The sequence below is a fragment of the Ictidomys tridecemlineatus genome, unplaced genomic scaffold (assembly GCF_052094955.1).
Source record: "Ictidomys tridecemlineatus isolate mIctTri1 unplaced genomic scaffold, mIctTri1.hap1 Scaffold_223, whole genome shotgun sequence".
NCBI lineage: Eukaryota > Metazoa > Chordata > Mammalia > Rodentia > Sciuridae > Ictidomys > Ictidomys tridecemlineatus.
Window position 1 is genome coordinate 186,102 of NW_027521924.1, and position 11,451 is coordinate 197,552.

An 11,451-nucleotide genomic window follows, 5' to 3' on the forward strand; every position below is an offset into this window, starting at 1 on the left:
TTTTAGGAAACTAAGTAGCTGTCTGAGGTAATGTATGAATTATTCATATTAAGACTGCACTATATTTATGTATTCTTTATGAAGTGATTAGCTTTGATGAAGATATGTGCAATCAAATTATATAAGTATTATTTTCTCAATATGTGTAATATTTCTCAATGGTTTTTTTTGTTTTTGTTTTTGTTTGGAAGTAGTGAGGATTGAAGCCATATCCCCAGAACTTTTTATTTTTATTTTTTGTTTTTATTTGTTGAAGCTGGCCTCAAAGTTGTGATCTTCTATCCTCCCAAGTAGCTGGTATTACTAAAGGTGCAACCCACTGTACCAAGTAGAGAATTCTCGGGATAGGTAAGTATTCATTAGACATCACCTAATGAGCTATGCAGGGTGATATATCCTTTTAATTCCAGAGTGGCATAAGGATTGAAGGTTGGAAGCCAGGATGGGCAACTATCTCAATATTAAACAACAACAACAAAAAAAAAAAAACTGGGGATGCAGGTCAGAGGTAGAACACTCTTGGGTTGTTTTCAGTGCTGACAGCAAAATCAAAGTACTACACAAAAAAGAAAATCACCAAATAAATTTCTTGCCTATGTGCCTAAAATGTATATACAATAATTATTCTGACATATATTTAATATTTTTACTAAAACAATTAGGTGAAATAAGTGTAAACAAGTTGTCTGAAGCAACACAATCTAAAGAAGTAAATTAGGCCAGGTGTGCCTGTAATCCTAGCAGCTCAAAAGGCTAAGGCAGGATGATTACAAGTTCAAACCCAGCCTCCACAATGGTGAGGCACCAAGCAAATTAGTGAGACTATTTTTGTTAGTAAAAGTCAAAATAGGGCTGAAGATGTGGCTCATTAATTGATTGCTACTGAGTTTAATCCCCAGACCTCCCCCAAAAGAAAGCAAGTACAAAATAGTCAAGCAGAAAATTCATTTGCTTCTTAAAAATGTTTGAGAAGAAAATTTCAGTTAACAATATTTGTTGGAATCACACCTGAAAAATCAAAAGCAATCTGAAAGTAGATGAAAGTGCTCAGATGATAGCTGAAATCATTGGAAATTAGTAGCACTTGTGGAGGAGAATGAGATTGGATGGTTCCAGAAAATCTCCTTCTCCCACATGCCTCTTTGGTAGTCCCCCCTGCTTTTAAAAAATTAAAGGAAAGTGTGTGGGAACTTGAAGTGAGAAAAGAAACTCATTGATTAGTTTTGATTCTTATTTAAGGACAAAATAGTAAAGGTTGGAGAGTTGAATGACTTGTATCAGAGCACACCACGCAGCCGACAGGTCTGCAGTCAGATTCACACCCAGGACTGTGGGTCTCTGAAGGTGGCTCTGCCTTCAGGGAGGTGGGCACTGGCACTGGCTGAGTGCCCTCCCAGGACACGCTGCTTGTGGTAGGGCATGGGCTGGATTTGGCAGGCAGGCAGGTGGGATTGGTGAAGCAGGGGTGCCTTCAGGGTTGCAGCTTTGAGGTGGAGTCTGTCCCTACATGTGGGGTTTCAACGGGGGTGCCTCTGAAGTTGGCAACAGAACCGCCTCCGGCCTTTCCTCTAAGAAGAAAGGCTGTCCCTGTCTTTCTGGGCCTGTGCTCATCCTGCACAGCTCCCCATGGCCTCGGGCTGCTCCTTCACCGAATACCCTACCCTGGGCCGGGTGCACCAGGCAGGAGTGGGGGCTGACAGGAGCTGCACAGACCTGCCTCCTCCTCAAGGACAAAGAGCAGCTGCTCTCCCTCCTCTGCAAGCTCCTCCCTCTGCAGGATGAGTGCCTGAGAAGGAAATGCCAGCCCAGCGCCAGGCTCTGCACTCAGTACCTGCAATTTGCACAGGGGGAGTTCAGCTATTTCAGACAGCTGAGGTGCTCCTGATACCTGAGCAGAGGGAACATGCAGATGCCTCCTTTCCTCCTCCCATGCCACCCCCAGAATCCAGGGCACAGGGCAGGGTGAACTTCCGATGAAGGTGACATTGGTTTAAAATAGAAAAATGGTGCTAGTAATTTTAAAGGCTGGACAGATAATTGGAGAATCCAAAAGACAAATGCAATACGAACATCTCAGCAGTGCCCAGCAGAGGTCTTCCTGGCCAGGGCTGCCTGGCCTCGAGGGGCACAGAGGGCTCCCAAGACCCTGTTGGAATGTGGATTCTGATTAGGTGCAGGTCTGGGGTAAGGCTGGCATTTTGAAATGAAGATTCTATTTTTTGTCCCTGGAGTCATAGCGGGTCCTAAGGGGGCCTTCTTCTCTTGGGCAAGTCCACTCTGCACAGCTGAGGGCAGCAGTCATTCAGGGTCCAGCTGTGGTCAGGGCCTGAGTCCCTGTGCCTGCCCCACCCACCTCTAAGAGACAAGCTCCACAGACCCCGGCAGCAGGCCGGTCCTGCACATTGAGCACTGCAGGGCTTCGGGGGAGCTCATTCTGGAAACACCCCGACGTCTCCTGGGCAAACTGTCTAGAATCAGTGCTCAGTGTCCCCAGAACCAATGGTGCCTTTGGTGGAGACCTGGACTGGGACCTGGAAAATTGACCCATAGCCTGCCCAGCCCCAGGGCCCTGGGGCCTGTGGCCTTGCAAGATTAGGACACTGATGACCCTGTAGCTCCAGCCCCAGATGCAAGATTTCTAATTATTTTTCCAATAATTTGTGGTTGATGCCCTGTTAGCCAGCACCATGACAGCCACGTTGTGGGTGACTGAGCTCCCCAGAAAATCCCACAGGCACTGAATTTCATCACTAGAGGAAATGTTCTGCTGCATTTTATTTCCTCTCTGTAATATTTCTGTTCCGGGACCCTGAAAGGGAAGATATTGAAAATATTAGTTCTCAGCAAGATGCCGCATCGTGAGAAACACAGAATGGGCCAGTCCAGTGTCTGCTGATCTTTCAGCCCTGTCCCTCCTCTAGGTCCCTGGGCAGGGACTGCACTCAGTTTGACACACAGAGGGACAGACTTGGGGCCGGTGTCTGCAGGCTGGCTCACCACACGGCCACCCACAGCTCTGATGCTTGTGGAGGCTGCTGCCCGCAGCAGCACCTTAGAACCTTCCAGCAGCCTTGGTGGTAGGCGTGGCTACTACAGCTTTCCACTTGAACTTGATGAACTGGAGCTGGCCTTGGCCACCCTGGGAACAGGCCTCCCTGTCTTATTCACACCCCCTGGCCAGGATGGGGCACAAGCAGTCCATCTGGTTCCCATGGGGACTCTCTCCCATGCTGGCTGCACCAGCTCCCCTGGGCGGTGACAGCCCAGGCACTTCCACACCCTCCAGTGGAGAAGAAAACCCGCCTGAGCCAGGAGCAAGGAGAGGCTTTTGGTTTTAGTCTCAGACTTGCTTTGAAGGAATCTCTGGTAAGGACAGACCTGTAGTGGCACCTGACTGTCCTCATGGTGGGTGTTTTTTTGTTTTTTTTGTTTTTTTTTTTTTTACTGTTTAAGTGTCCCCTGGCCTATGATCACCAGGAATGTGGGCAGCCACTCATACTTCATGGCTGGAAGGATGGGGACATGGGCAAGGGTGGGAGCAAAGCAGAGCTCTGAGTGGGGGAGCAACTGCCCAGGGCTGTGCTGCACACAGAGGTGAAACAGACTGCAGTCAGTGTGGCATCAGGAAATCAGAGCCCACCGGGGGCTGTGAGCCCACTACAGAGGCTGCCCATCACGTGAAGGTCTCTGGGAGCTGTGAAAATGTTCAAGGCAGAAGTGATGGCACTATTGTCCTTGTAGGCATGAACTTCAACTGCCAGGGGTACATACACCCCAGAGCGGACAATGTCTCTGCACAAGAGGTACAAGAGCCTCTCACCCAATGTCCAGCTCCCACCTCCTATCTGCAGAGCCCTCCGCTATGGAGGGTACCTGGATACCAATTTCTCAGCCTCTTTCCTAGGAGACATTGTCAATCAAACAGGAGAGCCACCTGGAGCCCCAGGACCATCTCGGCACCCCAAGAGAAAGAACCTGGGACTCCTCTCAGAGACGTCAACCTGACTTCCTGGAACATCTGACCAAGCTTCACAATTGTGCGCTTTGTCAGCAGGGTGAATACACCACACCAATCCAGAGACACACCTGTGGTGGCCCAGGTAGCGAGCTCACCTCCACAGCCGCCGTGGCTCCAGAGGTGGGCATGGCAGGGTGGGCACGGCAGGGTGGGCATGGCAGCAACTGAAGTCTGAGAAGCTCGGGGCTGAGCTACTCTGGTAGCAAAGTCGCCCTGGTCCCTGGTGCGTCCAGGAGCAGCAGCTGCCACAAGAAGGGAAGCCCACTGGGTGACAAGCCCTTCTTTATATGGCCAACGTGGCTCTGGAGCGATGGGGCAGGCAACAGGCTGGCAAGGTGGCTGTCGCTCCAGAGGGCTCCTGAGCCACGGCCAAGGTGGAATGAATAGCTTTAACTAAAGTCTCAGAATAATCAGGACAATCAGTGACACTCCCCAGGGAGCACTGGCAGTGACCAGCAGGGGAGGAGCTGGCCCTGCAAGGGAGGCCAGGCAGGTGAGCAGGGAGAGCAAAGGCCCAGCCCACAGGATAGGTAGCATGGCCCTCCCTGTGGGCACTGACGTCCAGCCTGGGTCTGCTGACCCTCTCCAAGGTAAGGGAAAGGGTGGGCATGTGCTCTTTGAAAGATGGATTGCAGGGTGACCTGCTCCAGTCTGAATTTCAGTTTTATTTTTGCAGAAACCTTGGAAAAAGCAGTCGTGTCTCTGTCTTGGTTTCCTGAACCACAGCATGGGGTGAGAGCTTTTCCTGATGCCTGTTAGGGTTAGGATTGGATGAGAGAGTGGACTGTGGGTCAGCATAAACTTCTGTGGACAGGTGAGATGCCATTCCCAAACCAATGTGTGCTTTCTTGGGTTGGCACTTCTTGTACAGCAGGGGTGTCACATCTAAGGCTGAAGATGGCACTGCCTGGGTATCTTCAGGGGCTATTGGCACCCACCTGGTCTCGGAGACTTCAGGGTCACTGGACATAACTCAGGGCAGCTGCTTCTTTTTACAGATCGGGAAATGGGGCCAGGACAGTGAAGGAGACCACAGCCCGGTGGCTCACAGGTGGGGGCTCTCCCTCCATGACACACCTGTGTCCCCCTGAAGGCTCCTTTCCCTGCTGTGCCAGGACGACCCAACAGCTAGACACACGCCCTCGTGGCAATCCCTGTCCTCCTGTGGCCCTCCTGGGCTGACCGTCTCCCTACAGAACAAGGTCGTGTTGTGAGTAGCAAAAACCACTCCACACAAATGCTACAGGCACTTGCTGGGGCGAGAGTCCAGGGAAGTGAGAGACCCAGGGCTAGAGGGGAATTATGGTGGAGAGCACACTGCTCTCAGATAGATGCAAACCACTGGCCTGAACCCAGTGCAGCTGCACCTCCTCACCTCCCTCTGTCTGCAGGAGGCGACCTGTGGTGATACCTGCTGCCCGTAGCTCTTCTTCTGCCCACCTCTAGGGACCACCGAAGTGCGATGGGTCCATGTGTCCAGATCATGCTGACTTTTAAGGACCAGGGCCTGATGGGCAGACGCAGAGCAGAGAGGTCTCCGAGGAGAGAGAAGCAGGAACCAACAGAAAGCATGACCCATTTAGATTGTGGGAAGGAAGATGCTGTGTAGGAGGGACCTTGAGGGTGCTCTGAGCTGAGTAAATCAGGCCAGCAGGGCAGAGGCTGGTTCTTAGGCAGAAGTCCGCCGGGCTGAGGAGGGGCTGGTGGCAGTGCACCAGGAGGGTCTTCACAGCTGCCACACAGCAGGAGCCGCGCAGGGTCCATGGGACAGGGTGCCTCTTCGATGGTCGCAGCAACAAAGCTGAAACTGCAGAGCAGCGTCCACACTGGGAACAGAGGATCATGGGGATGGGCCAGGCCCCCCTACGCGCTCAGCAGCCTTGCAGGTGTCGAGGGAGTGGAGGGACAGACCTCTACCGTTCTTGAGGTCAGTGTGACCCACGTCTTGGTCCCCAGGAAAGATGGTGAGCTGCATGGTGTCCACGCTGAGGTCCTACCTCTCACGACAACCTGTCCTTGTGTGTCCCACCGCCATTTGTGTGGCTCTTGGATCCTCCCAGTCATCTGCGGCTAAGTCCTGTAGTGCCCAATTCTTGTCCTCTCCAGTTTCCTCCTCAATTCGACATGCTGCGGAGGGAAGTGTCCTCCCTTCTTCTGCCCTCGCTCCTGGCCATCTGTCTGGCCATCCCACTGGCCTGCACCCAAGTCTACCCTTGTCCCTCAGCCCCACTTGGGATAATGGGAAAGACCAATGCCTCTGTCCTTGGTCCACTTGTGCCTTCAGCCTTGAGACCCATAGGTCTCCTGAGGTGTCCACCTAAAGCCCTGCTGTCCCTCTACTCAAGAACTCCCTCAGGGATGCCAGTGCCCACCCTCCACACTCTGCAGTCTGGCTTCAGGTTCTCGCCTTTCCACCTGATTGCCAGGACACCCCATCCTCAAGTCTGGTTAGTCGGCCCCGTGCACACCCCTCCTCTGAGCAGCAGCTCAAGCCACACTGGAAGGGCCTGGCCTCTGGGGTGGGCTCTGCCTATCCCTGAAGTTTCACTCACTGGCCACCTTCATAAGGATGTCCTCCGGCCATTCCACCCACGGGCAGCTATTCCTTACAGCTCTGAGGTCAGCACAGACCCAGGAGAGGCAAGGTGAGAACAGAGGCCCTGTGGGGCCCTCCTCCTCACTTCCACCTTCAGTGTTCTGTGAAGGCCTAGGAGAGAGATCCCAGCCTCAGCTGTGCAGGCCACCTCCATGCTGCTCCAAGCCAGAGCTCTGAGGGTGTCAGGGTGGCTGCGGAGTGCAGCATGGGCCTCTCCCCGCTCTGGGTGCAACAGCAGGTGGGACTTAACCTCCCAAAGAGACTCACAAGTTCCCACCTGCTCCTGAAAATGAAGAGAGACAGGGTCCTGCCACATGCAGTCAGCCCCCACCTCCACCCATAGTTCCCTGCTGTCCCTCAGTGCTCAGCCCCCACCTCCACCCATAGTTCCCTGCTGTCCCTCAGTGCTCAGCCCCCACCTCCTCCCAGAGTTCCCCGGTGTCCCTCAGTGATCAGCCCCCACCTCCTCTAATAGTTCCCTGCTGTCCCTAAGTGCTCAGCCCCCACCTCCTCCCAGAGTTCCCCGCTGTCCCTCAGTGGTCAGCCCCCACCTCCTCTAATAGTTCCCTGCTGTCCCTAAGTGCTCAGCCCCCACCTCCTCACATAGTTCCCCGCTGTCCCTCAGTGATCAGCCCCACCTCCACCCATAGTTCCCCGCTGTTCCTCAGCGGTCAGCCCCACTTCCACACATAGTTCCCCACAGTCCCTCAGCGGCCAGCCCCCACCTCAACCATAGTCCCCGACTGTCCATCAGTGGCCAGCACCCACGTCCACCCATAGTTCCCTGCTGTCCCTCAGCGGGGAGCCCACACCTCCACCCATAGTTCCTAGCTGTCTCTCGGCGGTCAGCCCTCACCTCCACCCATAGTTACCTGCTGTCCCTCAGCGGCCAGCTCCCACCTCCACCCAGATTTCCCTGCTGTCCCTTGGTGCTCACCCCCACCTCCACCCATAGTTCCCTGCTGTCCCTGAGCGGCCAGCCCCAACCTCCACCCATAGTTCCCTGCTGTCCCTCAGCGGCCTGGCCACACCTCCAACCATAGTTCCCTGCTGTCCCCAGCGGTCAACCCCCATCTCCATCCATAGTTCCCTACTGTCCCTCAGCAGCCAGCCCCCATCTCCACCCATAGTTCCCTGCTGTCCCTGAGCGGCCAGCCCCAACCTCCACCCATATTACCCTGCTATCCCTCGGAGCTCAGCCCCCACCTCCACCCATAGTTGCCCCCTGTGCCTCAGCGGCCATCCGCCACCTCCACCCATAGTTCCCTGCTTTCCCTCAGCAACCAGCCCCCACCTCCTCCCATATTACCCTGCTGACCCTCGGCGCTCAGCCCCCACCTCCGCACATAGTTGCCCTCTGTGCCTCAGCGGCCATCCTACACCTCCACCCATACTTGCCCGCTGTCCTTCAGCTCTCAGCCCCTGCCTCCTCCCATAGTTCCCCGCTGTCCCTCAATGGTCAGCCCCCACCTGCACCCATAGTTCACAGCTATCCCTCAGCTCTCAGACCCCCACCTCCACCCACAGTTGCCTGCTGTCCCTCTGTGCTCAGCCCCACCTCCACCCACAGTTGCCTGCTGTCCCTCAGCTCTCAGCCCCCACCTCCACCCATAGTTCCCTGCTGTCCTTCTGTGCTCAGCCCCAACCTCCACCCATAGTTCCGTGCTTTCCCTCAGCAGCAAGCCCGCACCTCCACCCATAGTTCCCTGCTGTCCCTCAGCAGCCAGCTCCCACCTCCACCCAGAGTTCCCTGCTGTCCCTCAGCGGTTAGCCCCCACCTCCACCGACAATTCCCTGCTGCCCCTCAGTGGTCTACCCCACCTCCACCCATAGTTCCCCGCTGCCCCTCAGAGGTCTACCCCCACCTCCACCCATAGTTCCCTGATGTCCCTCAGTGGCCAGCCCCCACCTCCACCCTTACTTGCCCGCTCCACCCAGAGTTCCCTGCTGTCCCTCGGTGCTCAGCCTCACTTCCACCCAGAGTTCCCTGCTGTCCCTCGGTGCTCAGCCTCACTTCCACCCAGAGTTCCCTGCTGTCCCTCAGTGTTCAGCCCCAACTCCACCCATAGTTTCCTGCTGTCCCTCAGCGGCCAGGCCAGACCTCCACCCATCGTTCCATACTGTACCTCAGGGGTCAGCCCCACCTCCACCCAGAGTTCCCTGCTGTCCCTCAGCGGTCAACCCCACCTCCACCCATAGTTCTATGCTGTCCCTCGATGCTCAGCCCACAACTCCACCAATAGTTGCCTGCTGTCCCTCCTTGCTCAGCCCCAACCTCCACCCATATTTCCCTGCTGTCCCTCTGTGCTCAGCCCCCACCTCCACCCCATAGTTCCCCGCTGTCCTCAGGGGTCAGCCCCCAACTCCACCCATAGTTCCCCTCTCTCCCTCAGCGGTTCGCCCGCACATCCTCCCATAGTTCCCAGCTGTCCCTCAGCGCTCAGCCCCCACCTCCTCCCATAGTTCCCTGCTCTCCCTCAAAGGTCTGCCCCACCCCCACCCATAGTTCCTTGCTGTCCCTCAGCAGCCAGCCCCCACCTCCACCCATAGTTGCCCGCTGTCCCTCAGCGGCCAGCCCCACCTCCACCCATAGATTCCTACTGTCCATAAGCGGCCAGCCCCCACCTCCACCCATAGTTCCCCACTGCCCCTCAGAGGTCTACCCCCACCTCCACCCATAGTTCCCTGATGTCCCCCAGCAGCCAGCCCCCACCTCCAACCATACTTCCCTGCTGTCCCTCAGCGCTCAGGCCCCACGTCCACCCATAGTTTCCTGCTGTCCCTGAGTGCTCAACCCCCACCTCCACGCATAGTTCCCTGCTGTCCCTCAGTGTTCAGCCCCACCTCCACCTACAGTTCCCTGCTATCCCTCAGCGGTCAGCCCCTACCTCAACCTACAGTTCCCTACTGTCCCTCAGCGGTCAGCCCCCACCTCCACACATACTTCCCTACTGTCCCTCATAGGTCAGCCTCCACCTTCACACATAGTTCCCTGCTGTCCCTAGGTGCTCACCCCTCACCTCCACCCATAGTTCCCTTCTGTCCCTAAGCGGCCAGCTCCCACCTCCACCCATAGTTCCCTGCTGTCCCTAAGCGGAGAGCTCCCACCTCCACCCATAGTTCCCTGCTGTCCCTCGGTGCTCAGCCCCCACCTCCACCCATAGTTGTCTGCTGTCCCTAGGTGCTCAGCCCCCACCTCCACCCATAGTTCCCCCCTGTTGCTCAGGGGTCAGCCCACAACTCCACCCAGAGTTCCCCGCTGTCCCTCAGCAGTCCGCCACCACATCCTTACATAGTTCTCCGCTGTCCCTCAGCGCTCAGTCCCCACCTCCTACCACAGTTGCCTGCTGTCCCACAGCGGTAAGCCAACAACTCCTTGCATAGTTCCCGGCTGTCCCTCAGCGGTCAGCTCCACCTCCACTCATAGTTCCACACTGTCCCTCAGGGGTCATCCCCACTTCCACACAGTTTCCTGCTGTCCCTCAGCTGTCAGCCCCACCTCCACCCATAGTTCCCTGCTGTCCCTCAGCAGCCAGCCCCCACCTCCACCTATAGTTCCCTTCCGTCCCTCAGCGGTCAGCCCCCACCTTCTCCCATAGTTTCCTACTGTACCTCAGAGGCCAGCCCCCAATTCCACCCATAGTTCCCTGCTGTCTCTCTGTGCTCAGCCCCCACCTCTACCCATAGTACCCTGCTGTCCCTCAGTGGCCAGCCTCCCTTCTGTCCCTCAGTGGACAGTCCTCACCTCCACCCATATTTCCCTGCTGTCCCTCAGCGCCCAGCCCCCACCTCCACAAAGAGTTCCCCGCTATCACTCAGCGGTAAGCCCCCAACTCCACCCAGAGTTCCCTGCTGTCCCTCAGCGGCCAGCACCCATAGTTTCTCCCATAGTTCCCTGCTCTCCCTCAGCCGTCTACCACCACCTCCACCTGTCATTCCCTGCTGTCCCACAGCGGTCAGCCCCCACCTCCACCCAGAGTTCCTTGCTGTCCCTCGATGCTCAGCCCCTACCTCTACCGAGTTCCCTGCTGTCCCTCAGTGGCCAGCCCCCACCTCCACCCATAGTTCCCTGCTGTCCCTCAGCGACTAGCCCCCACCTCCACCCAGAGTTCCCTGCTGTCTCTGGGTGCTCAGCCCCCACCGCCACCCATAGTTCCCTGCTGTCCCTCAGTAGCCAGCCCCCACCTCCGCCTATATTTCCCTGCTGTCCCTCAGTGCTAAGCCCGCACCTCCACCCATAGTTCCCTGCTGTCTCTCAGCGGTCTACCCCCACCTCCACCCATAATTCCCTGCTGCCCCTGAGTGGTCTACCCCCACCTCCACCCATAGTTCCCTGCTGTCCCACAGCGGCCAGCCCCCACCTCCACCCATAGTTCCCTGCTGTCCCTCAGCGACCTGCCCCACCTCCACCCATTGTTCCCTGCTGTCCCTCAGTGGCCAGCCCCCACTTCCACCCATAGGTCCCTGCTGTCCCTCAGAGTTCAGCCCCCACCTTCACCCATAGTTTTTTGCTGCACCTCAGTGATCTACCCCCACCTCCATGCATAGTTCCCTGTTGTCTCTCAGCAACCAGCCCCCACCTCCACCCATAGTTTCCTGGTGTGGTGTCCCTCAGTGCTCAGACCCCACCTCCACCCAGAGTTCCCTGCTGTTCCTTGGTGCTCAGCCCCACCTCCACCCATAGTTGCCTGCTGTCCCTCAGTGGCCAGCCCCCACCTCCACCCATCGTTCCCTGCTGTCCCTCAGTGGCCAGCCCCCACCTCCACCCAGAGTTTCCTGCTGTCCCTCAGTGTTCAGCCCCCACCTTCTCCCAGAGTTCCCCGCTCTACCTCAGTGG

At 56.5% G+C, this 11,451-nt stretch overlaps 1 protein-coding gene across 13 annotated transcripts; it reads right to left on the reverse strand.

Moving 5' to 3' along the window:
* Positions 1–568: 568 nt before the first annotated feature.
* On the reverse strand, positions 569–10,699 carry LOC144373079 (uncharacterized). 13 transcript variants are annotated; one of them, XM_078036177.1, is made up of 6 exons: positions 10,626–10,699; positions 6,571–6,897; positions 6,016–6,145; positions 5,394–5,825; positions 5,096–5,208; positions 2,761–4,260 (listed from the first exon to the last, which is right to left on the reverse strand). In XM_078036177.1, the coding sequence occupies exons 2-6, from the start codon at positions 6,581–6,583 to the stop codon at positions 3,914–3,916; spliced, it is 1,035 nt and encodes a 344-aa protein (XP_077892303.1). In that variant the 5' UTR covers positions 6,584–6,897; positions 10,626–10,699; the 3' UTR covers positions 2,761–3,913. The 13 variants fall into 13 exon arrangements, with proteins under 13 accessions (XP_077892308.1, XP_077892307.1, XP_077892303.1 ...); XM_078036176.1 differs by lacking the exon at positions 10,626–10,699 and adding an exon at positions 9,907–10,164; XM_078036175.1 differs by lacking the exon at positions 10,626–10,699 and adding an exon at positions 8,536–8,941.
* Between the last annotated feature and the right edge of the window lie 752 nt (positions 10,700–11,451).

What these genes read in the sequence shown, in the direction of transcription:
- LOC144373079 (XM_078036177.1), bottom strand. An exon ending in AGGACAGGTTGTCGTGAGAG is followed by an intron (nt 5,826 to 6,015) that starts GTAGGACCTCAG and finishes GCTGCTCTGCAG; the next exon opens with TTTCAGCTTTGTTGCTGCGA. An exon ending in CCTCCTGCAGACAGAGGGAG is followed by an intron (nt 5,209 to 5,393) that starts GTGAGGAGGTGC and finishes CTTGTTCTGTAG; the next exon opens with GGAGACGGTCAGCCCAGGAG.